This window comes from Gorilla gorilla, chromosome 10, assembly GCF_029281585.2.
Source record: "Gorilla gorilla gorilla isolate KB3781 chromosome 10, NHGRI_mGorGor1-v2.1_pri, whole genome shotgun sequence".
NCBI classification, from domain to species: Eukaryota; Metazoa; Chordata; class Mammalia; order Primates; family Hominidae; genus Gorilla; species Gorilla gorilla.
Window position 1 is genome coordinate 78,987,249 of NC_073234.2, and position 26,191 is coordinate 79,013,439.

Consider the following 26,191-nt stretch of genomic DNA (forward strand, 5'->3'; position numbering starts at 1 on the left):
TCTTGCATTAGTGTGCCTTTGACATTAATGGTTAATTTACTGAGGAACTGAACTTATTTCATCTCTCAATATTGGCCTTACAATCTCACATACCCACCTCTTCTGCAATAGTCCCTGGACCTTGAGGAGTTGAATAGCTTTAATTTCTGGCCCTGTGTCTCAGGAATGCAGTTTATTTTGGATTGGCATTTTATAGTGGGCCTGGAGATGAGGCTTTAATTGCTTTCAGTTTTTAAGATTTAGCAGGACTTGGTGTCCTTTTTAGACCCAGGAGTCAAAGCCCTGTAACTAAATTTCACGAGGACTTTAAAAGCACATAAAGATACACAGATGTAATAACCTTAATTAAAAAATAATTCTTTTAAATCTTAGTTTTATTTCTAAGCAAACCAAAACTTAATAATAATGGCATAGGAATAATTTTGATAAAACGTAAAATCTGTTAGGCCTATTACCAAAAGGCAAAAGAAAAGACTTTCTGTAGTGCACAGAATATATTATGTTGGAAGAAATCATTTCCTTCAGACCTTTAAGAAAACATTGTTAGCATCAGGCCACAACAAACAGAACTTGAGGGGAAAAACCTTATATGAGCTGAAAATGAGTTGAAGGAGAGTGTCAGTATTTTGTGGCTTTTAAAAGGGGAGAGAAAACTGAAAATGGTGGGATGCAATAAAAGTTGAACTTTGGGTTAAAAAAATTAAAATCTCCTATAATTTGTTAAGAGTAAGTCAATCCCTTAAGAAAATTTTATTGTTCTAATCAATTTTTTAGTGTATTAGTGTTCTTTTACATCAAACCCAATCTCTAGAAAGACCATTATAATTTCCCTTTAATTATAGACAACTTGATCATATAAAAAATTTTTTTTAATAAATCATCTTATTGGATTTATACTCTATACATTTTTTAATACAGCCTGTTATTGGACTTACACAGACTATTCATGACATGCTTGGACTTTCTGGTTTGTCCTGAACATCCCTCTTTCATAAACAACCAGACCTTTTATTCTAAGACTAAATTTACTGTATAAGATTCCTTCTCATATAAAATGATTTCTCTTTAAGCTTTCTTACCAGAAAATACCTCTTCATTTCTATAACTTTCTTTACATCTGTCTTATTTCCTGGTTCTTTTTACCTTGTTTTATATACAACAGTTAAATAAGCTTTGAATTAGACAAAAATTGTTCACCTCTTTAAAAAGGACACTTTTTTTAGAAAGAATGTTTTCCTACAATATATTTTTATTGGAAAATATCCAAATAATGAAATATCTATTATTTAATCTAATATACCTTCAGATTCTAAATTATGACAAGTTTGTCTACAAGTATTTATCCCATTACATTTACCTCATTAGCTTCTCAGCAAACTAAAAAAAAAACTCCATTTCGTTTCTCATTTTCCTTCCCTTTTGCCAGTTGTCGCTTCTTTATTCACTCCTTGTCAAATGATTCATTCCATCTACATTTGTAATATCCTTTATTTTCTCAATGCTTCCAAGTTTAAAAAAAAATCTCTACTTTTGTTTTTGTTTCTAAGCCTATGCTTCTCCTTAACTGTTGCTTTCAACTCTCTCAATACCTTTGCACTTTTCTATCAAGATGCCCAGTGATATTCACAAAACAATATTAAGTACAAATGCAGTGAACACAGCAACAAGTTGAGGGATAATGGGTGGATGAGGTGGCAGTGCCTGCCTGACTGTTTTCACAATATATTGGTGAGGAGCTGAGTTGACCCACTGGAAGTAGAAAATAGCTTTGTTTATGTCTATGATCATTTATAGGGCTGATGTTTAAAAAGAATTACCTTTATGTGATATAAATAGCTTACTTCCTCATGATTTGAATTGATATAGAGAAAGAATATTGAGAGTAGGAAAAAACCATGCACAAACTCCACTCAACAACAATCAACACATACTTCTGTGACCAAATGTGTGGGGATTTCTCCCTACCAATAAGAAAGCAATTGATTCTGTGGTGGACCCAGCTGGGTGTCTTCCAATTCAATTTCAACACTGTCTACCTAGAGATAGAGTCATATCCCACAGGATGAGGGTTTAGTCCCTGAGACTGCCCCCGACTTTAGATGCCAGTGACAAGCCCCAGGTTGTTTTACCAGTGCATCTGACTGACTGGCTATAAATTGGGGATTCCACAGCCTCCTCCTTGGGTTCGATTAATTTGCTAGAGCAGTTCACAGAACTCAGGGAAACACATTTACAGTTTATTATACAGGATATTATGAAGGATGGAGATGAAGAGATGCATGCAGTGAGATATGGAGGAAGGGGTGCAGAATTTCCATGCCCTCATGAGGCACATCACCCTTCAGGAACCTCCAGGTGTTCAGCTATACAGAAGCTATTCAAATCCTGCCAATTTGGGTTTTTATGGAGGCTCCATTATGTAGGCATGATTGATTAAACCATTAGCCACTGGTGACCAACTTAACCTTCAGCCACTCTTTCCTCCCCAGAGTTTGGGGCATGCGGCTTAAAGTTCTAATCCTGTAATTCCACTTTGGCCTTTTAAATGATCAGCCCCCATCCTGAATCTACCTAGGGGTCTCTAGCCACCAGTCAACTCATTAGCATACAAAAAGACATCATTTTTGAGTTTCCGAGGATTTTAAGACTTGTATGCCAGGAAACGGGGTCAAAGAGCAAATTTATATTTCATAATTTCACAAATATAAAGATTCTAGCTCCCAGAATAAGATTCAGCTAGCACGTTCCTTAATGGAAACTGGATGACAGTCAGTTAAAGGTTGTTGACAACCTGAAATGCTGATATTCTGTGCTGAGTAAAGAGAGACCCATATGTTTTAGACAAGCAAGTGGCACAGTTAATACTCTGTAAAGAAAGTTGAGGATCTTTGACTTGTGTTTACACAGAATTCCATTCTGTGAAAATGGTTCATAGCACAAAGCCAAAGTTTTTCTCAGAAAGTAATTTTGAATCTTACTCACAGAAATACCAGAAGTGTATGCCATGAATCATGAAAGAGACAATTAGGATCTGGAAAAATTTCAGGACAGACGCTACTGTCCAGTCCTATATCTAGTAGGCAGTGCAGCTGGGATGAGTCCATGGAGCTGACTCCAGGATCTTACCCTCTGAAATATGTCACTTCCCTGATCATCTTAATGTTTGCTGGTTCAGTTCCCCGATTTAAAAAATCTGTATAATTCAGAAATTTATAATGCTGTTTCTGTATCTTTTTTCTCTTCCTTTAATTTGCTTTGCCTTTCACAAACTTCTCCCCATCTTTCACAGACATAATCTCAGATCTAGGTGTCATTACAACAAGAAAGAAAAAGTGTTTCTGAATGGAGTTCTTATATCTATTATATAATGTCTGGCCTCCCCAGTGCTATTCAGGAGCACCGTGGGCCATGATTGGATAAAGACATCCTGCTGCATCCCACCCTGCTGTGTAAACACGTATATTCGAGAAGTGGCTCAATTATAAGTCACTGCCTGCAGTTTGGAGCATCTGCTACTTGCGCACATGTCTAAAAGCCCAGTGGAGTATAGGTGTTCATGTGGTGACTGGTACTTGTGATCTGGACCGTATTTTCAGCTGTTCTTACGATGACTGCCCAACTACTGCCTCTCTCTGAATGGATGGACCTGCCCACCCCTATGCTCCTGCTCAAGCCTCCAGAAGTGAATTCATTGCATCTCTCCAAACATATGTTTTAAACTTCAGACCACTGAAACACACTCTCCAGATGTGATAGATACCCACTTCCCTGTTTTTCTGTGATGCCATTAACAGACGAACAGAATTTTATTCATAAAGATATGAATTCATGTATAACAGAAATATTTTCTTGGGTGGGTTTTCTCATATCTAAGCATGGTGTTAAATGATTATGAGGGGAATCAAAATTGAAGAGTCTAATAGAGGGATACCTTGCTGTGGATAGGACAGAGACAAGAGTGAGAGAGGGTGGGCTTGACGGGGCTGGTTAGAGAAAATGTTAGAAATATGTCCAGGAGAGAAACAGGCATCCACTGGAAGATTTTATGAAGTTTCTGCTGTGCAGTGGCCCCACACCCTCCGTTGCAACTTCTAGTCAAATTCAAATGTCTTGCTGTGCTTTTGGAGTTGGATTTATTCTTGAGGATCTGTAAGGGAGGGCAGATTCTTCTCCTTTTCACTTAGAGTAAGTGCCGCATGCACCCAACCCTGTGTGAGCCTCTCCCCCAACACACCAGTCTGTCCCATGCTCACTTTATTCTAGATTCGCTGGTTTCCTTGATAACCTTTCAGCATACCAGGCATGCTCCTCTTTAAGGCCTCTACACTTGTTCTTTGCTCTATCTGAAATGCTTTTGAAGGACAGCAGATTATGCCCCCCAAAACATACCACTATCACATGGGGATGACTTCAAGCTAAAGACACTTGAAGAACAGCAGATGTGAGAAGGACATTCTTATCTTCCCTTTTTCTTCCTGAAGGCAGGAGATTAAAAACTCCCAAGTGAAAGCTGCCCTCCATATGCTAGGAAGAAAGAAACGTTCTTTGATGGGGAGTCATAGCCAAGAGAATTCTATACAAGCAGACTTTGTTAAAATAAATCGTCTTCCTTTAGCCTTGCCATAGTTTAGTTACTTTTCCACAATTGGGTCTCTTTGTTCAGCCTTATACAAAATCAAGTAGGTTCTTTTTGTTGGTTGGTTCTGAAACAGGGTCTCATTTTGTTGCCCAGGCTGGAGTGCAGTAGTGTGATCATGGCTTACTGCAACCTTGAACTCCTGGGCTCAAGCAATCCTCCAAACAGCTTCCCAAGTAGCTGGAACCACAGGCATGCACCGCCACATCAGGCTAATTAAAAATTTTTTTTGTAGAAACAGGGTTTCACCATGTTGCCCAGGCTGGTCTCAAACTCCTGGGCTCAAGCTGTCTTCCCGCCTTGGCCTCCTAAAGTGCTGGGATTACAGGTGTGACCCACAGTGCCTGGCCTGCATGTAGGTTTTGCCATGTCTTTGAGTCCTACTTTTCTTATGAGGGCTCCCATATCCTGTAAAACTTACATTAAATAAATTTTAAAACTTTTCTCCTGTTAATCTATCATGTATCAATTTAATTCTCAGACCCAGCCAGGACCCTACGAGGAGACAGAGAGTTTTGACTCCATTATACTCTTCTTTCAGATATTCACATGGCTTTCTTCTTCACCTCCTTCAGGTCTTTACTCAAATATCACCCAGTGAGGACTGACTTAGCCACACTGTTAAAAATTGCATCTTTCCAAATTCACCCAAGTAAATTATTTATTTTGTTTTCCTGATTTCTCCATTAGAATTAGGAGGCAAGGTGTCTCCCCTACCTCTGCCCCTGGTTTATTCACTGCCTTATCCTCCATGCCTAGAACAGCACTAGGCACATAGAAGTTGCTCAGCAAATGTTTGTTGATTGACTGAATGAGTGAGGTCTGAATGGGTCCAGTCACTTCCAGCTACTAAAATAACAAATAAGTGGTTCTCAAAAGATAATAGTAGAATCTTTATAGCTGTATAGATCAGTAAGCCTGAGTAGGAAGACTGAAAATAAGTATTCATTGAAATCCTTCCTAGAAACATTGATATTCTTTAATCCACATAATTTTGTGTACTTGTTCAATAAATTATAAAACAAATATGTATTAGAAAAAACAAATCGTCCTTAAAATATTTATATTTCAAAAGTTCCTTCTTTCAATTTTCTCTGCCCTTACTAGAGAAACACAAATTACACATGGCACTAATCTGCCTTTCTTTGGAACACATTTCCTTTATCATGCAGTCATTTCAAATGTAAAAAATAAAATACTGCTAAATACAAGATTACTTTCTGGCTTAAGTAGTGGATGAGAGTTGTTTTTCTCTGTGTTTGTAGTTCTGGCAAATTATCCAGAAGATTAATCTTTGAAAAGACTTTTTATTATATCTGTAGAAAACATTATTTTGAAGCAATAATCTAATGAAAGTACTTCTCCTTCATACAATTTAAGAGATTTTGATAGAAAAATAAGATGAATACAAATCTCTACTCTATATGGAGTGTGTATTTCGGCCTATTAGGTCAATGATGTAAGCTACTGCAGGGAACCAATACAGTTGCCCCAATACCTGGGGCAAAGATATTGTCTTTGCCCCAGAGGCAGTATTATCACCACTTGCCTCCATTCCCCCTCCATGAGCAAGACCCTGCTGCTTGATTCTCAAAACACAATATTAGAATCTTTCTAGCTACATAGACCAGTAGGTATAAACAGGGAGACTGAAAATAAACATTCACTGAAATTCTTCAGAGCAGCTTCTGCCACTTCTTGTTCTAGATCATATAGAAAATATGTCTGGGCCATCAGCCAACAGTGACCCTTTAAAAAAAAAATACCTGCTTCAAAATTGATTATTTCAGACAGATTTCTTTAAGTCAGGGGAAAAAATTAGCATATGCTGGCCCAAACTCTACTTTCATGTAAAATCTCCCACTTAGTTTTTAGAATAAGAAACTTCTCTGATTTCTATGTAGGCTACTAGGTTCTTCACTTAAAGAAAAGCCCCCTTTTGTTAGATGCTTAACTTTTCAGCTTCTACTCTTTATATGGTGAACATACAACTTATTATTCAAAAAGGCACATGTTTGAGAATAGAAGGGGTAACTATTAAAAATTATGGCCAGAAAAAATTTATAAACTGATATTGTGTGAAGCAAACAAAGTTGTATTGTCTCTATTAAGAAGGAGAATGAAATTACTTACTGAGGCTATACAATGTGCTAAGTGATTTATATCTATTACCTCAATTTCAAAACCATCCTCTAATATTGAGGCTTGGGAACATTTTCAGTCATGAATCAGGCTCTGTGACATTAACCCAAGGAGTCAACAATATTGTAGTCTAAAAGGAATTTTAGGAACTCAGCTCAGGACACTTTACAATAAGGACTATTGATTTAGCTGTCTGCAGGAAATGCATTAGATACACATTTTGGCTGAAAGCCAAATGTTAAAGTCAATAATTGACAAGTCAGATATCACTAGAATAGGAAGAACTTTGGGGAGACAAGATTAAATTTGAAACCTTACCAAACATTTTCAAAGTCAACATTTGGATGTTTGACAATATAGTGAAGGAAAAATAATTTCTCAGCACCATCCACTGGTGGATTATTCCTGTAGTCTCTGTGCTGCGTGTCTGCAGTCCTACAGACATGCCTACTTTAACCAGACTAACATTTAGCACACAGTGGCAGGAAATGGGATTCACTGCTCAGCAAATACCCCAAATCCTGGCTCTTCTACTACTGAAAATGTTTGCCAGTCTAAAGCAATTATTTTGACAAGTGTTTGTTTCTTAGTCTTGAAACAGACAACACAGAAGAAAACTATAAGGAATTGACTTCTTAAATTTGAATTTTGATCGTGGAAGCAAAATGCACATTGCAATTCTCTGCTTTCTCTAACACTGTCTTTTTTCTTCCTATTTGTTATTTATTCATTCAATCAGATTTATTTATTTATTTTAATTACGGCTTTTAGATTCAGAGGGTTCATGTGCAGGTTTGGATATATTGTGCGATGTTGAGGTTTGGGGTACAAATGATTCAATTATTCAGGTAGTGAGCATAGTACCCAATAGGTCGTTTTTCAGTTCTTTTCTCCCATTCTCTCTCCCGCTGCTAGTGCTCCCCAATGTGTATTGTTCTCATCTTTATGTCCCTGTGTACCCAGTGTTTAGCTTCCACTTATAAGTGAGATCATGCAGTATTTGTTTTCTCTTCATCCATTAACTCACCTGGGATAATGGCCTCCAGCTGCATCCATGTTGCAAAGGACATGATTTCCTCCTTTTTTATGGCTGCATAATATTCCATCCATATATATGCCACATTTTGTTTATCCAATCCACTGTTGATGAGCATCTAGGTTTTCAATAAATATTTATTAAGCACCTTTATAATGTCTCAGTCAGCATTTCAGGAAATGGGGATACAACAGTGAACAGAAGATAGAAGTCTCTGCCTTTATGGAGTTTATATTCTGGGCCTTAGGGATATAGACAATAAACAAGACTAGAAATTAAATATATAGCATATAAATAGTTTTAAGTGCTAGAGAGAAGAATAAAGCAGGGAAGAGAGATATGAGGAATTCTCTATTGTGATTGGATCAAAGATGATTTCTCATGATATTATTTTTGGAGTATTTATTCCTCATGGAACTTTTTGAGGGCAGATTTAACATTTAACTTTCAGTTCTTCATAACAAGATGTGAAGAGTTCCAATTTAGCATTTTTTTTCCTTGAAAATCTCATTGTCTAAATGGAATTAAATAACTGAAAATTAAATATAGTTCTTCAAGGTTATTTTGTCTAATGTTTTGAGTGTCAGTATGTAAAATAATTCTATGAAGACCTGACTTATTTAATCTCAACTCTGTTATTCTGCTTTATATTATTTAAAATTTTATAAATATTCATTGGCAGAATAATTATGTGGTATTTTTCCTAAGGTTATATTCCAGACACGCTCTGACTTAATATTTCCTTTAACTGACAATTTACTCTCCTAGGTAGTAAATAATTCCTCATAATTTTTTTGTACATAAAACTAACAGCTTTCATAATAAATTTATTATTGCAGCATTTTCTTCTTGCAATATTAAAAATTCACTTACACTTCACCTGACTGATAGAATTTCAACATAGAAAGCACATAAAGAGATTGTCACTGTTTACCCCTATATTGCGTATAAGAATTTTAGATTGCATACTCGGTTACAAACAGTAAACTCTGATGACACTCCCTGTTTGTGCTGCTCACATTGATACCCTGATTAGATATGAAGGGGACATGCAAGATCAAATGATCATTTGTCACATGCATGTTCAGGGATGCCAGCACTGGCATTGATTTGGATGTTTGTATATCTGACTATTTAACCTTCCAAAAGCTAAGTCTAAATAGCTACAGTATAACAGTAGATTTTGGCCAGATACTGAAACTGAGGTAAATTCTTGCCCACCCCTCCTGTCTCAAATTCAGTCATCTCTTGGAAGGGGCACAAAAGTATCAGTCATTGGAGTGGCAGCCTCCCAACCTTCTTCCTGCCTGGTGACCAAAGTGTTGAACATGGCATCTGAAAGGGTCATAACAAGGTTCACTCTGATCCTAGGCATAATTAATTGAGTGGTTGGATTTTCATCCTTATTTGCCTGTTAAGTGTCCTCAGTATCTGTCTTCCTAGTCGGTAGGCACAGTCAACAGATGAGGGCTTCTTGGCTTAATTGATCTTATGAATTCCATTAGGAGGGATAAGAACCTGAGTGATGTTCTAGCAAGTGGCTCCCAGGCTTCGTAAGTATTTACCTTTATGCTGCAGTTATAGCATCATTAGCTACAACTATTACTGAAGCTTGAATTCAAATAAAAAGCAATTAGATGTAATTCCAGTACTCAACTCACACGCAACTGAAACTTAATGATCTGGCAATTTGAACATGAATATGAAAAAGGAATTCCTTTAGCTTTTTTGATCCTCTTATTTTATTGTCTGCCACAAAAGAAAAGCAAATAATACACAGCATCAGCGCAAAGCATGAAAAAGGAGATAGGAGCCAAATTCGCTAAAAATTCTAAAAGCTGGTCTATAGCTGTGCTCCAGAATTACCTGAAGGTTAGACGGACGTGAAGTCCATTATTTAATCTGACAATTTCCTAGACATCAAAAACAACAGGCTGCAAATCTCAGATCAGGAAACCCTTCCTGCAACCCTGGATATGACTTAATGTCCTCCTTTTTCCAAACAACCACAGACGTCTGTGCACATCTCTGCTGTGACTTTGGTCACATCTCCTTGCATACACAGGAAGTCACTTGCTTGTTGGTGCCCCTTTTCTTGATTATGTTTTCAGAAGGAAGATCTGGTTTTAAATTCAATTTTATATCCCAAGAACCTAGCACAGCTTTAGGTAAGAACTCAGTAAAAATCACTACTACTACTTCTAATATGACTACTACTATTAGTACTGCAGCTGGTAGTACTACAGTACTAGTACTATTCCTGTTTTTGCTGCTGCTGCCATATCCAGTGTGGCTGGTGAGCTAATGAGGACCCCACTCAGGCACATGGGATATGCATACACATTTCCACATTGTGGTTTCTTTTTAGCCACCCTCCAGAGATGGTCATGGCAGAGGGAAGATGTGGAGGCATTCTGGATGAAGGGAAAGTTTAAGAGTTTATGACAGAAAAACCACTCATATTGCAAATAGTGGTATGATCGCTGTGAATTTGCTATACCTCTTGGATTTAAAAATATTTCTACACATGTGAAACTTTGTATTTTCTATGGCGTATTTGTTTTCCCCCACTAAAGGTATGAGTGCCCTAGCATGGTGATGCTGTAGGAGGAGATGTGAATTTGATTCAACATAATCTAATACATATTTTATCAATAATTAAGAAAACATTTGCTAACCTAATGAACTTAAACAAGTCTCTGGGTCTCAGCGTCAGTTTCACTATCCATAAATTCAGAATAATGTAACCTGTCTTCTTAGGCTATTTTGAGGATGCAAAGAGGAAACAAATATGAAAGTGATTTGCAAGTTGCCAGGTACTAGGCAACGTAAGGTGCTATATGGCTGTGACAAATTTTCCTTCTGAACCTCCTGTAGCACTTTGTACGGAATGGCAAGTTCAGCTTGGTTGGAGGCCAGAGCCATGGTCTTGTTGGAAATAAGTACCTGATGTGAGGTACAAAGACCTGGAAGCAAAGCCCTGCCCCACCGTTTCACTAGTTATGTGACCCGAGATAAATTACTTGAGAAAAGAATATTAAAGTCATCCAGCTCATGGGTTACTGTGAGAATTCAGTAGAAAAATACCTATGAAGGCACCTGGTGTACTGCAGGCAGTGGCCAGTGTTTACACAGCATTTTTTTTAGGGCAGAGAAAGATACAAATGAATCAAAATGGTTCTGAGCAGGTAGCCCGCAAAGAGGAGAAAGCTTGGACTCTGCGGACCTGGCTTCCTGTTCTGCCCTGTGTGGCCTGAGCAAGTCCTGGAACCGCTCTAAGCCTGTTTCCTCAGATGAGAATTGGGAGGAATAATGATGATAATAATAATAATAACCATACCCTTAATTATCTCTTAGGGTTGCTCTGAGGACTAAAAAATACAAGATATCAGCAGACATGGGATAGGAACTAAAAATTTAGCCTATCCTCCCCCCAGATTTAGCATCATGCTGGTGATAATTCTCCTTATTTTTAAAGATAGTCTTAAACCATGTCCAGGTGTTTTCTGTTGACTCAATAAGAGCCTAGGATGCGCTTTTGACAAAATGTTTGCAGTCCAGTATAAAACTTTACCTTAGCCAGGCGTGGTGGCACATGCCTGTTATCCCAACCATTTGAGAGGCTGAGGCAGGAGGATCGCTTGAGCCCAGGAGTTTGAGGTTGCAGTGACTGCATTCCAGCCTGGGCAATAGAGTGAGACCCTGTTTCAAAAAACAAGGACAACAACAACAACAAACAACAAAGAAAACCTTTACCATCTCTGGAAGCCACCTTTTGGGTGGCAAAACACCAATAAAAATGAATGAGGGTGGAGAAGAAGAGGAAAGAGAAGCAGCTAATGAGAAACGGAGGGCCAGCGTAGGAGCAAGAAGAGACACTCGGTCTACCAAGTTTGATAAGATGAAAGCTTTCTTCCCGAGCTCTTCTCCCCTTGTCTGCCTTGAGCCCTTCTCTTCTGTCCTTCTTTCCATTGAAACCTTCATGAAGGCAAAGCCAACGAAGATCTCAGAGAGTGCAAGGGGAGGCACAGTGTGGCGGGAAGAGCCCCTCCCCCGCGGGCTGAGGAAGCCTGCCCACACCGCGGGGCTCCTGCAGCTGCAGCCTTACTGACTAGGCTGATTCCTGGCAACAATGAGGCTGGGACGGTGTGACAATAAGAAGGAGAACACCTACCACGTATTGAACTTTCACTGTGTGCTCTACCAGTACGTTCTCAGTGAACTCTCAACGAAAGTCTCATAGGGCAGTTCTGCAGCCCCTTCTCTTTGCCCAGTCATGGAGTTAGTAAGCTGCAGAGGCAGGACTTGAAGTCAAGTCTCCCACTGCACCGTCCCCTTTCAGCTAAAGATGTCTGAGCAAGCATCTCTGGGTGAGGTCATTCAGAAGTGGTTTATGCCAGCAATTTGTTTTATTCATCTTCCTAGAGGAGGAAGTGGTGAATAAGCTCTTTTACTCATGAGTAAGTGGAATTTATTTCTGACAGATTGTTAATTGGAGGGTCGTATAAAGATTTCCCCATAGAACAAACATGGCTTAGACTTGAGGGGCTAGCTGGGGAGTAGCCTGCAAGTCAGCCCAGAAGGGTGAGGTTACCGCAGTGATGCTGGTGCTTCAGACACTGAGGGAGCTGGGAGAAACTTCTGTCAAAGTCATAGAGCTCATCACGGTGTCAAACACTTCTGAGAGGCCAAAGTGAGAACCAAAAGGGCCCATGAGATTTAGCAGTGAGAAGGTAGGTTGCTCTCCAGTGTCTGAGATCACATCATTCATTTCATTCTATTTCTACTCGAAAGATTTTCAAGGGATTGTTCTCTATCTTGTCACCAGTTTTGGGGAGTGCACTCTCTTTAGGGTCATTCTGTGTATTCCCTTGCCATACAGCTTGCTGGAAGTCTCTTTTCACTGAATTTAACCACCTGATTGTTAATGAAGATAGAGATGCACCTCTGCTGTAGCTGAATAGCTCAACAGTCTCCAAAGTTAGCTATCCAAGTCTTTTCTGGACCTGGATGTTTGAATCAATCAGTACATCTGCAACTGTAATGGTTATTTTTATCTTTTGACATATCTCACCTGAATCTGAATACGATCTAATGAATCTGATGTATTTTTCTTAAACTTTTTTTTTTTTTTGCTGTGAAATAGTCTAGTCACGCATTTTGGTGGCTAGAAGAGTGAATTAATAGTAGTCTAATCACCCTGGAGATGCTATGCTTCTGTGAGCTGGCACTGAGGTATGGCGGCACATCTCTGTGGGAATGACAAGTGAATGAATCTGCTCCTCATTTAACCTGCTGTTCTTTTCTCTCTCTCTGTTTTCTCTCCTAGGAAACAAATGGAAGACTGCTGCGACCCTGCCCATCTCTTTGCTATGACTAAAATGAATTCCCCTATGGGGAAGAGCATGTGGTATGACGGGGAGTTTTTATACTCATTCACCATTGACAATTCAACTTATTCTCTCTTCCCACAGGTTAGTATAGAGTTGGTTGCCTTCAGTATGGTTTCTTAAATTTCTTGCTGTCGTAGAAAAGGGATAATTGAGTTTGCCTTGCTCATCAGATTGACTTTTTGTTTTCTTTCTTCTCTCTTTAAATGTTTTTCTTTATATCTGTCATCTGTGTGTGTGAATAAATCACAGTGTTTTGATGCAAGGGTGGAAGCAGGATGTTACAGAGTTACAGTTTTCCTAGCCTTTCTGATTTGAGTCCTATGAGACTGAAGGAAGCAAGAAATGAATGATCAGGGACTTGTGGAATTCTAGTGTTCTGAGGTTGACTGTGGAATGACCATGAGGATTTGTGTGATACTGGAATGTTTTCTTAGGACTGATGTTGCTCAGGGAGTGGGGACCATATGGTGAGAAGTTTGCTTCTTAGAGCTCTTGAATGTTAACCCTGTGGTTAGATTACCACTGTGAAATGGAGGAGTGGTGGATATGGAGAGGAATAATTCAACTTGACCACTTTTGAAGTGGTCTAAATCAAGCTTTGCTTACTTAATATTTCTTCTTGGTTTTCTGGGCATTGAAATAAAATGTTTTTCTAATATACATGTAGGCAGCAAGAGGGGGGAAAAGGGAAATTTTATTTTAGGGAACCCTAGTTTTGGGGAGGGGAGATCTTAGGCAAAATTGCAATTAGGGAAAAATTCAGAAATGAATCATGGCCTCCCCAAGACATCTTTTAGCCACCCTTGGTTTGCTCAGATGATTGTACAGAAAGAGAATTTTTGAGCCTTAGAAAGTGGGACTGAATCTTTCATGTGTCTCTGTTAATAGCCCATGAGACTTTAAAGGAGGAATCCCACAAAGCTGAGGCACAGGTTCTACCAGATCCAAAGTCACACTCTATAAAACAGCCATGCGGACTAGCTCATCCTTAGATATTTTAGTCTAGTTTAATGGTTTTAAAATGCAGTGATAAGGTTTTTCTTTTAATTTTTGAAATAAGAAGTAGAAGCTTTAGTTTATTGCCAGCATCTACATGTTTTCTCTCTTCATCTGCCCTTGGGAGGCTTCCAAGTGTCAGAGGAAATAACTAAGAGCTATGATATATGGAACTGAATTTTGTCTCCATCTCTTACTAACTAAATTCCTTGGATGATTACCTAAGTCGTCTGAGATTTAGCTGTCTTGTCTCTATGATGGCTAGAGCAGCACTTTGCCCTACTTACCTTACAGAGCTGTGGAAAAAAGGTCAACTTAGATAATGCATGGAAATGTCCTTTTTTTTTTTTTTTTTTTTTTTGACAGAGTCTCACTCACTCTGTTGCCTGGGCTTGAGTGCAGTAGCGTGATCTTGGGTCACTGCAACCTCCACCTTTCATGTTCAAGCAGTTCTCCTGCCTCAGCCTCCTGAGTAGCTGGGATCACAGACATGTGCCACCATACCCAGCTGTTTTGTATTTTTAGTAGAGACCATGTTTCACCATGCTGGCCAGGCTGGTCTCGAACTTCGGACCTCAAGTGATCTGCCCACCTCGGCCTCCCAAAGTGCTGGGATTACAGGCGTGAGCCACCGCGCCCGACTGTAAAACATAATAAATGTACTTTATAAATACAAAGCATTATATGTTTGGTATTAATGTGCTGATTCATACTTAGTATCTTGAGGCTGAGGCATGAAAAGTAGAATTGTATTGGTGAGGGTTTAGGCAAGGTACAGAAATCTCTTTAGGTACTTTTAGCAGAAAGATATTTCATATAGGGAATTTGGCGTTTAAAAAAATCATTGGAAGAATGGAGAAATGGGAGCCAAAGGGTGGTTCCTAGAATTACTGAGTTCAAGAACCTACTACTGTAACTGTAGTCTAGGGACTGGGAAGCCCCAACTTGGCATTGCTGTTAGCGTGGCCACAACTGCTTCTGTTAGAAATAGGGGAAAGAAGATGAGTTCCAATTCTCCTCCTCATTTCAAATCTTCCTCAAATTCTTCTAATGGAGAAATGATTTGCATCCAGAACACTAGTTGCGAAGAAGTCCAGGAAAGGCAGTTTTTAACTGTCATGCTTCAGCAGGAAGCTGGAAAGAGAATGGTACAGAGGTTAAGCAAGCCAATCCACAGGATATTCTATGTATGAAAACTGCTACCAACTAGTTGTGGCATGAGGAAGAGATAAGGAAGCAATCTCCTTTAACAGCTCCTCACATAGAAACATTTTACATGAAATCCAAAGTAGCTTTTTTTTATAGATGAGGACTTTTAGTTTTACCAAATGAATTCTAACTTTGTATTAGAAAATAGATTTAAAAGGATGATTAAAGAAATATAAACTAGCCTCCTATATTATCTATCGGTTGCAGCAATAGGGTTATAAGAAACATTTACTTTGTAAAGTCTGTGCAAATGAATTCTGTGCCTCTTTGTGCCAGTTGCAAGACCAAGGAAACATCCTTGAATAATAAAGGAAGAATACTTTTTTCTTGGGAATCAGAAGTCATTACATCATTGTGTATGGGCACAGCCATTGCAAAAGGCAGAACCAATTCAATGAGTAGATTTTTTTAAATTGCATATGTATGTATTTTCCTGCTAAGAATCTGAAATGACTAATTAATTCATAGAAATCTTGGTAAACCAGTTTGCATCACTGGAAAAAATGGTATTTTCCCTCTGCTCTCATCCATTATTATTTCTTAGCAAAATGTTTCTAGTTTGTTATCAGCCAAAAAGGGTTGCCAGTTAATTGATACGCTTCATTTATGTTCCCAGTGGGAAGAAAATAGCGTGTGCAGGTGAGGTAGAAATGCAGGTGAGTGGGCCAGGCTCAGCGTTTTCAGCATGAACAAAGCTTCACTCCTTTCCCAGAGTTACAGTGAAATAATGCTAAGTCACTCATTTCTAACTTCGATTCCATGTCTGTACCTTTACACTTGCCCCTTAAATACTCCGTATATGTTAGCCATCATTATCAATGTTATTCGTTTCCCTACTTTTAAGTATTGTTTTTTTTGTCGTTGGTACAAAGATGCAGTGTAAGAAGGGAGATGCTCTGGTATATTAGGGAATAGCAACAGGTCCTATAATGGCTGGGGCAGTGTATCCTCAGGAGGTAACTATTGAAGTGTCTGTGAATTGAGATGCCACATCAAACTCCTTTTAGTTAGTTAGTTCTTTGCTATTTGAACCTTCCACAACTTTCTGTAACTTTCTGTTCAAATTTATTCAATTCTGCCACATAATGCTGTGTACATAACTTCATATCTCCACATGACAGTGTTCTGTGTTCTAAAAGTCCTTATCTGCTATCTCAGTACCATCTTGTGAGCTCTTGAGAACAAGAGGGTTTTCCCTTTTGTGCCCACTGCAGTGCTTCCCACTCAGTATAAATAGTCATTCCCAACCACTCATGTCTGTCAAGGGCATTCCTGTCTGTGTCTCACTTGGGCTGGACCCCTGCAGTGCCCTTGCTTGAACTATAGGAAACCAAGCAGGAAATTCAGAGGTAGCTGTTTCCAAAGGGCTCTATAAATGTATTTTGGTGAAATATTTGTTGAATATTATTAGGCATGAAGGGCAGAATTTTTAACCTTCACACAGGATTTTTAAAACATGCGATGTATGTGTGCGTGTTTGTATTTGGGGAGGACGGTGTGATGGTATCAGCCTTCCCACTGTGAGAATAGCTGCTCCCAATCCCCTGGGTTGGACCAGCTCTTTCCTGCTTAGCCAGGAACTGCCCCTTTTAAGCCTGCATGGTCCAGTGTTTACAGGCATTATTGAATGAACCCTATTTTGGCCTAAGATATCTTGCCAAGGAAGGACACAAATTTCCATGGAAATGAGTGAGGGAGTAGCAGGAATGTTAGAAACCACAACTGTGCTGATACAATCTGAAAAATATTTCCTTTTGGTATTATAAAAACACGGTTGGCTGTCCATTCTCTTACATTGTGATATAAATTACATTTCTCCTCAGCACGTTCACCCAGGGCCATATGTAAAGCATCACAAAACATCCTTAATGCACCCCACATAGACACTCATTTCCAGCTTCCTAGGTTGGCCGTAGGCTCCTGCCATGTTCCACTGAGCCTGGACCTGCAGCGTTCTTGGCCTGTGGGAAACCCAGCAGGACATTTTGGAGTAGTTTGTCAAAATAGCCTTGTTAAAATGAAAATACACATTTTTTTTCCTTCACAGTAATGTGCTTAATAGAATTCTCTGAGCTCCCGGATATCCCTGAGTCTCACAGCAATTTTTTTTTCTTTTAATAAAATTTGGACTATACTACATAATCTACAGAATTTGGTAGTTTTTTCCACTTATTCATATTATTGTAATCATTTCCCATGACATATATCTTTTTGGCTGGAAGGAAACTAAGGGGTCTAATGTCTGGTGGGGATGGATCTTTGCTGGACTTTTGTTAGGTTCTATTGTTAGGCTTCCATCTGGCTGCTTTATAACAGAAACCTGATGGGGGGCAGAACCAAATAATTGCTTATTTATCTCAAGCAATAAAGAATTAGAGGGTAGGTAGTTTAGGGCTCAGTGATGGCTACATAGTGTGCCATCAAGCTCCCAGACCCCTGTCTTCCTACTCAAACCTCCTTAGCTGATGGCCAAGGAACTTCGCAGTTTCGGTTCAGGATCCCAGCAAAAAGAAGGAGTAAACAGAAGAGGAAAGCTGGACAGATTCCTGCTCATGTATCATTAATCAGGACTGAGTCACATGGGCATGTCTAACTGCAAGAAAGCCTGGGAAGTTCAGTGTTCCAGCTTTAGGCAAATGCCTTGCGTTTGTCAACTATACGGGCTGCCTCAGTTTCTTCACATGTTATCTCACTCAGCCCTTACAGCGACTCTGTGTGGCTGTTATTATTGTCTCCATGTCATGGATGAAGCTAAGACTGAGAGGGGTTAAACACCTTATTGAGGGTCCCAGAGCTGCTAGGTGGAAGGGCTGGGATGTGAAACCTGGCCTGTCTGATTTCAAAGGTGTTAGTGTTTACTCTGTGGTTTATTTCCTTAGAAGACATGGGTTCTAGTGGATTAGTTCATTCTTATCACTCAGTCACCTTGAAACCATTTTAAGGTTTTTCACTTCTAAGAATACCTTTATAAGAAATGGAGAAATTTCATTTTTTAAATTAATTTTAATTTTATTTTATTTTGAGACAGGGTCTTGCTCTGTTTGATAAACTAAAAGTGCAGTGGCACGATCATGGCTCACTGCAAGCCTCCACCTCCTGGGCTCAAGTGATCCTCCCACCTCCGCCTCCCAAGTAGCTGGGATTACAGGCATGTGCTACCACACCTGGCTAATCTTTGTATTTTTTTTACTGTTTTTTTTTTTGTTTGTTTGTTTGTTTTTTTTGGTAGAGACAAGGTTTTGTTATGTTGACCAGGCTGGTCTTGGAATGCTGGGCTCAACTAATCCACCCATCTTGGCCTCCTAAAATGCTGAAATTGCAGGCGTGAACCACTACACCTGGCCAAGAAATTTCTTTTGCAGCTTTTTGGGAGAAAAAGTAGAGTGTAGCTATACAGGATATGGAATCCTATACAACGCCATAGTTTCCCATACAATACTCTAGTCTCTTTTTGGCTTTGAGCTCCCCGGTATCCCCTGTTGAAAGGAGAAATAAGAGCATTTACATTATTCTGAGTTTTATAAAGGGGAAACCTTGCATTGCTTCTTTGTTATAGGAATCTAGAACATGGTTCCACTACTATTGAATAATTAAGGTAATTGGCCCTGCCATTCTTGGCCTAATGCTAATACTAGAGTACTGTTTAGGGTATGCAGTCTAAAAATCTGGATCCTAAGCCTGGCCTTTCTATGATGACGCTTATGATCCCAGACAAGTCATGGAACCATTCTCAGCATGAATTTTATAATTTGCACATTGGGACAAATAATACCTGGTCTTTATATTTCAGTATCATTATTATGAGTAACAAAGTTAAAATGAGATAATGGGTTTAAAAGTGCTTTGTAATGAATGCACCATAAAAACATATGATAATATTATTACTGTTATTTTCTCTTAAAGTGTTTACGGACTTTAGCATTGCCTTGGCATTTGGGTAATGCCAGGAACCCATGAAGCAAAACAAAAACTAAAACACCACTAAAAAAATGGGTGAAATCAATTTTACAGGACAGTGAAAAGAAATAAAGATGTTGAAGCTGGGATTTCGGAAAACATAAAGTAGTAACAGAGAATGTTACAGTCTTTGTTTCATTATATTTTGATAATAATTACAGTAAAGTAAAAGAGCAAGGTGAAATAAATCATTAACTTCCAGTGAATTAAGATTGTGATCTGAACAATGAATTGATATCCACTGTTCTTCAAATTGCTCTGTAACTGAGAAGAGCAGGAAAATGGATCATCACTGGATGTCCAAATATCTGTTATCTTCATAGGGAAAGGAAAACAATTGATTAGAAGTGAGGTAGTGCAATGGAGTTGCTCAAAAGAATAGCTGACGGGAACTTTAAGATGTCTTGTTTTTCAAATTTAGAAATAATTGAAAATTAAGACCTTTCTTTAATGAAAATTTGCAGGTTGTCTATGGTTGAGAACAAAATGAAAAATAAAGGAATGCTCTATCTTGCCATGGTGTAGATCTTTCTAAATTACTTGACAATGTGTAAAATTTCATACAAAGACCGATTATGGCTCAGGATTCTAGCTTCCTGGGAATAATTGAAAAGAATTCATGACACCAATTACCACTGAGTCACATCTCATCCCGTAGGCCTGACGGGAGTGATAGCTTTTCTTAGGAGGTGTTACTGTTCCATATAACATTTTCTTCTTAGGTGTGGTGACATGACAGACAGGGTGTTTCCTTGCAGGAGAACCTGGTATACCTTTATTTTTTTTTTCTTTGATTAGTTTCTTAATCTTGGTTGCTCTTACAAAGGTCCAAGTGTAGAAAGGAATTTGCATCCAATTTTAATTTAGTTTTGAGCATTTGTTTGGATACTAGGAAGCCTCTGTTTCATTTCTATTAATATGCTCATTTGTACTTTTAAACTCTATTAGGAGTCACTTAAATGCATAGACATATTTGATTAACTTATAGAGAGGTATCATTTCAACCCTGAATTTTCTCTGGCTTAATTAATGTGGTCAAATAATCAAGAGGTATGACTATGCACAGAGAACGTTTTCAGAGTGTTTGTCTATGTTCAGATCAATTCACTATCTTCCTTCTAATTCACTGTCTTCCTTCCATTGATGGTCAAACATTCTTAGATCACAGGTGAGCTAGCACAACATTTTTTAATCACTTATGACCTGACTAGCTCTACCCTGTTATCTTCAGTGTTCAGAACTTCTGAGTAGATTGAAGAGACCGACCCTGAAGCTTGACTTGCCCAACACAATGGGGAAAGGGGTTGGCTAGGGATAGGGTAGGGAATGAACATAGCTTTGGGGGCTAAAAGGAAGTCCAGCCAGTAGCCAGAAAGGGGTATTGCAGTTCTTACTGTGGGACACTGTTGGCAATAACCAGAAGATAATAAGGAGTAACATGATGTGCTGCTAGTATGCAGGATGCAGAGATGAAAATGGGGGTGGATGGAGCTATACCCAGAGATCCAGTTAAAACAACTGACTTCAAGTTCCCAGTCTCTACGCTGGAGGTTTTGGCAACTGGCAGCTTCCAAGGGTACTGGTCAGAAGAAGCCAGAGCCTCTGACTTCTAGAGGTTTGGGAACTGATCATTTATCACAGCAGGAACACAAGTGAACCAGGTGAGCGTCCTAGCATTGGGGCCAAAATTAGGGACTGTTTTTGTAAGCAAGGCTGAAGCACAGTTACTGGAACTTGGTATGGGCTGGGAGGCAGGGACCTGGAAGGGCAGCCTGGGGTTATGTTTTGAAATTAAGTCATAAACCAGGTCACTAGAGCCATACCTCAAAGCCAGGGCCAGAACACAAGTGTAACTTGGTAGTGATTCCCATAGCTTCAGGTTACCATCCCCAATCATTCCCCTAAAGGCCAAGATTCACCCACATTGCTCAGGGCTCAGTCTGAACCCCAGCTGTAGGTTCAGGTGTATATAGAGATTGAGAAGTAGGCTGGATAAATGAGTAGAATTTCTCAGACAAAAACATTAGGTTCTTACTGTCTTCAATGTCTAGCTCTGTGGAGGCTGACAATACAGAAAGAGCAAAAACTAAGTGTAAGGAGAGGATTTGGGAAAATTGTTAGGTAATTAAGAAATTATATTAGCAGTTTATCAGAAAAATAGGTAAGTGGATAAGTGTGGTGAGAAAATGTAGGATAGATGGGCATGGGTCAACATCTGCTGATTGTAAAGGAAACAAAATGCTTTTTGAGGCTAAGACAACATTTTATACTCTGAAAATTATTATGCATAGGTTTTTTTCTTGCTAAGTTTTATTTTTCCTGTCTATTCAGACTCTATTCTTGAGATTTCAGAATTTTAACTCTTTGCTAAGAAAAAGAAAATAAGTGCTGAGAGAAATGCAATTGTAAATTAAATTAATTTGATATTCACTTCACCTGGGGTGTCTGCAGTTAATGAAGCACTGGCTAACAGCCCCATATACAATATGTATCATCTGATTATTTTGTTTACATTTTTCTGTTTCTAGAGTTCAATCCACTCTGATTTTATATACATCTTGGGTCTAATATAGTATTCAGAGGATAGTATATTCACAAAGTATGGTTAGTTCTGTAGCCATAATTTATAAATTTCCTAATTGTCTTTTCTTGTTATACTCTTACATAGTCTTTGACTATGACACCCAAGGTCAGTAAGAACTGAAGTTGCTACAGTTTGTAGGTGCTTCCAGATGCCTGACATGGAGATTGTTTGAGGATATTTTAAAATCCAAAAAAGTTCAGTAATATTTCTGGACTCAAGAAAAAAACACAGTATTTCTACACAAACTATAAAATTTAATGTAAATCAAAAATCTACAAAATAACATCAAGGTTAGAATTAAATTTAAAGCAAGGATTTGATGCATAGAAAATTGCCTTACACATTGATTGGACTTGTCACCTAAATAAATATGCCCTGCTGCCAGCACAACTATGCTTTCCTGAAATTTTCATGATTCTATGTAAGTAAAATAAGTGTTCAACCACTCATTCATGAAGTACTTATTGAGCAACTACTGCTGTGTGGTAGGGACTGTGCTAGTTCCTGGGGAAATAATAGTGAGTAAAAATAGATCCGGTTCTGCACCTATTGGATACTGTCCTCAATGTTCCATAGGTTCCTTACCTTTTACATGCTCACAATTCTGTCCCTTTCTCCTGCTTCTTTTCTTCTATTCCTGATCTCAGGTAATGACACTATCGTCTACTCAGTCACTTGAGCTGGACACCAGGGTCTTATGTTTGAATTTCACTGTCCAAATCCAAGTTTATTTCATAAATATTTCCTGAATCAATCCCCTCTTTTCTTACCTCACTGCCACTGGGTTAAGTCAAGGTTTATCATCTGTTATCTATACTAATTCAAGAACTTTCAAAAAAGTTTCACAGACGGGCGTGGTGGCTCATGCCTGTAATCCCAGCACTGTAGGAGACTGAGGCAGGCAGATCATTTGAGGTCTGGAGTTTGAGACCAGCCTGGCCAACATGATGACACCCTGTGTCTACTAAAAATACAAAAATTAGCTGGGCGTAGTGGCAGGCACTTGTAATCCCTGCTATTCAGGAGGCTGGGGCAGGAGAATTGCTTGAACCCAGGAGGCAGAGGTTGCAGTGAGCCAAAATCACACCACTGCACTCCAGCCTGGGCAAGAGTGAGACTCCATCTCAAAAAAAAAAAAAAAAAAAGTTCACTATTATGAATTTGCCTTCCTGTGACATCCTCCACCCTCTGCCAATTTTGTTGTTATAAAATGTAAACTGGTGTGCGTGACATCTCTTAACTCACTCTTCACTACTTGCCATGCAGATGAGCAAGTGGCTAAATGGCAGACTAAGTCAGCTGGAGCAGCATTCACGGAGAAAACTCATGAAGGACAAGGAGCAGCTAGTAGATATGCTGTTGCGTTTTATTATTAAAAATAAGGAAATTCTACCCTCTAAGAAAGGGAACCTGAAACTACACTGGGCTTTGTAGTTCTGTAATTAGGGATGCACCAACCATTCCCCTGGGGTGATTGAGAGACTGAGATATAACATACTTACTAAGATAGGGCAGAACCCTGGCTTTGGCCTCTTTTATCAACTTAGTGTTTGTAGGGAATGGAAAGCCAGTGTAGCTATGATGGGTGACTCAGGTACAAGTCTTGCAGATACAGTTGAATGACATAGATGGCCAGAAACGGTGGCCTTTTTTTTTTTCCATTTTATTTTATTTTGTCATCTGTTCAACAGCATCTCTTTCTCTCTCTCTCTCTCTCCTCTTCCTGGCAGGTCACAGACATAAATTAAAAATAAAATCTACAAGAAAAATAATTTATAAAAGCACTCCCAGGCTCACACCTTCTATCCCTACTGCTCAGTTAGGAACACCCCAACTGAGAATCAGTGCTTTCCCCACTCCACTTCACTCCTGCTTGTCTGGGGAAGACAGTACTCCAGAGCCGGGCAGGGGTAGGGCTGGCAGTGGCAAACAGTTAAAAATAAAGACATTGTGGTCCTGGAACCATCTGGCCACCTTGGCACTTCCATGTCTGCCTCCCCCAGGCAGCCCTCCAGGAGCTTGTGCTAAGCTGGGGCTGTGGAGAAGCTGCCCATGGCTGAGAGCTTGCGTGTTTGGGGGGTGCTCTCAGCCCCTGTCACTTGCACTTCTCCATCTTCTAGAAAGAAACCCAAAAAAGAAAGCAGACAACAACCTCGGGACAGAGGAGAAAAATCCCGAGTGTTCACACAGTTAGTTACATGGAGTCTTTATGGCAAAGAGGACGTTTAGCTGCTTTGAATATTAGGACATCTCCTTTTTACTCAATACAAGCATTCTAGACTCTACAAGTGAAGCAGGGCACAAGCCCTAAAAAAATCAAAGCGCATGAAATTCTAAGAGGACTAGTTTTTTTGTTGTTGCTGGGTTGTGTAATGTTTTGTGTTTTCCCAGTGACAAGCCCAGTCCTTGGTAGGCAGAGGCCCGAGGGAAAGATCACTCCCCAGTGTTGTGCTGAATCCTGCCTGGAGGCTGCCGCGCTAGATCCTCCCTCCATATCATTCCCCTGACTCACAGCAGTACTGGAATAGGAAGGCTGCAGGCCCAGTTCCCGGAGCACTGCCAGCACCTCACCCCAGCTACAGAAGAGCTCAGGCAGTGGGTGAGGGATGGGGAACACAAACGGGATTTATTGCATCAGCTTATAGTTGCAGAAGAGCTAGTCTCTTCCTTGGCTTGCTGAGAGTAGTGGGAATCCAAGCCTTGCTACTGATCAGGATTGAGGGCCTTGGGCGCTGAGCCCCATCTGGTTTCCATGCAGCTCTGCAGGAGGCCACATCTTTTTCCTGTTGACAGGGGATCAATCTTGAGCAGGTTCATCCTTCCTGGTTACAACCTGTGTGATAAAATTCAAATCCCTTAGAGTGTCACACAAGGTCTTCACGATATGAACTCTCTGAGAATGTCAGCTAATATAAGCTTACCAATTGCCATCCATCTGCTTCCTCCAGCTCCTCATTGCTTTTTTTTTTGAGACAGAGTCTCACTCTGTCATCCAGGCTGGAGTGCAGTGGTGTGACCTCTGCTCACTGCAACCTCTGCCCCTGGGGCTCAAGTGATTCTCCTGCCTCAGCCTCCGAGTAGCTGGGACTACAGGTGTGCACCACCATGCCTGGCTAATTTTTGTATTTCTCATAGAGATGGGGTTTCACCATGTTGGCCAGGCTGGTCTTGAACTCCTGACCTCAAGTGATACGCACCCCCCCCCCTTGGCCTCTCAAATTGCTGGGATTACAGGCGTGAGCCACCATGCCCAGCCCCAGCCCCTCATTACTTTTTACTTTTACTAAGTGACTTGCATTTCCCAGAACAATTCGTTTTTTCGTTTTGTCTTCACATTTGTACATGTTGTTCCTTCTGCCCAAAAAGCCCTTCCTATCCTTATCTGATGAATTCTTGTTTATTTTTCAAGATCCAGCCAAAGCATCATTTCTGCAAACCTTCCCAGTTCCCTCTCCCAAGTCTCAACCACCCGGCAATGTTGATTAAAAATCTATTTTCTCCCCCCCAAATTTGTATATATCTCTCGATACAATTGAATAACAATTATTGTATAACAATTCAATAACTGAATTGTCAACATTGTTATTGAATAACAATTACTGGCTCACATGCTTTCTGCTGACCACACTGTGAGCCCTTTGAAGGCAGCACATAGACAGGGTCTGGCACATAACATAGCAGGTGGTAAATTAAAATGTACTGAATGAATGATGAAATGGATGGCTGCTTTTCCCAAAACCTTTGCACCCACGTGGCATCAAGTTACGTCAACCTAGGTCAATCCAGGCAACAGCGATGGAAGAAGGAAAGGTCCTGGATGCTCACGATAGAGCGTGGCGTGTGTGATGGTGTGTGGACAGTCACCCTGTAAGTGTGCAGGACTTCATCCTAATCTTGAAATAACAAGATCATACATTTTAAAAGTCAAGCCACAATATTGGTTCTGGGCATGTAGTTATTTTGTTTTTATTTCTTTTCACTATTCTTATTCTCTTTTAAGACATATATTATTCTTAAGAAATTGTTATTGGATGGAGATGATGGACATTTTGATACTTGTGAAGATAATTTCTTTTTCTCACATCCACTTCTTATTTTCTCTCATTGTCTTTACCATCTCATTTCAAATGACAATGGCCTCTTGCCTAGAATTCTGCAAAAGTTATCTTCTGGGCTTTTTGTATCTAATCTGGCCTCTTCTCCAGTCCATTACCACACTGTAGCTTGAGTTAGCTTTT

The 26,191-nt window shown here is 39.6% G+C and overlaps 1 protein-coding gene across 4 annotated transcripts in view; it reads left to right on the plus strand.

The window, feature by feature from the left end:
* The window catches only part of ST8SIA1 (ST8 alpha-N-acetyl-neuraminide alpha-2,8-sialyltransferase 1), a 183,416-nt gene that overhangs the window by 75,937 nt on the left and 81,288 nt on the right, over positions 1–26,191 (plus strand). For all 4 annotated transcript variants that reach the window (XM_055358450.1, XM_004052862.5, XM_063694121.1 and 1 more), the window contains exon 2: positions 13,144–13,288. In XM_055358450.1, coding sequence (XP_055214425.1) covers positions 13,227–13,288 — 62 coding nt within the window. In that variant the 5' untranslated portion in view covers positions 13,144–13,226. The remainder of the gene's footprint in view (positions 1–13,143; positions 13,289–26,191) is intronic.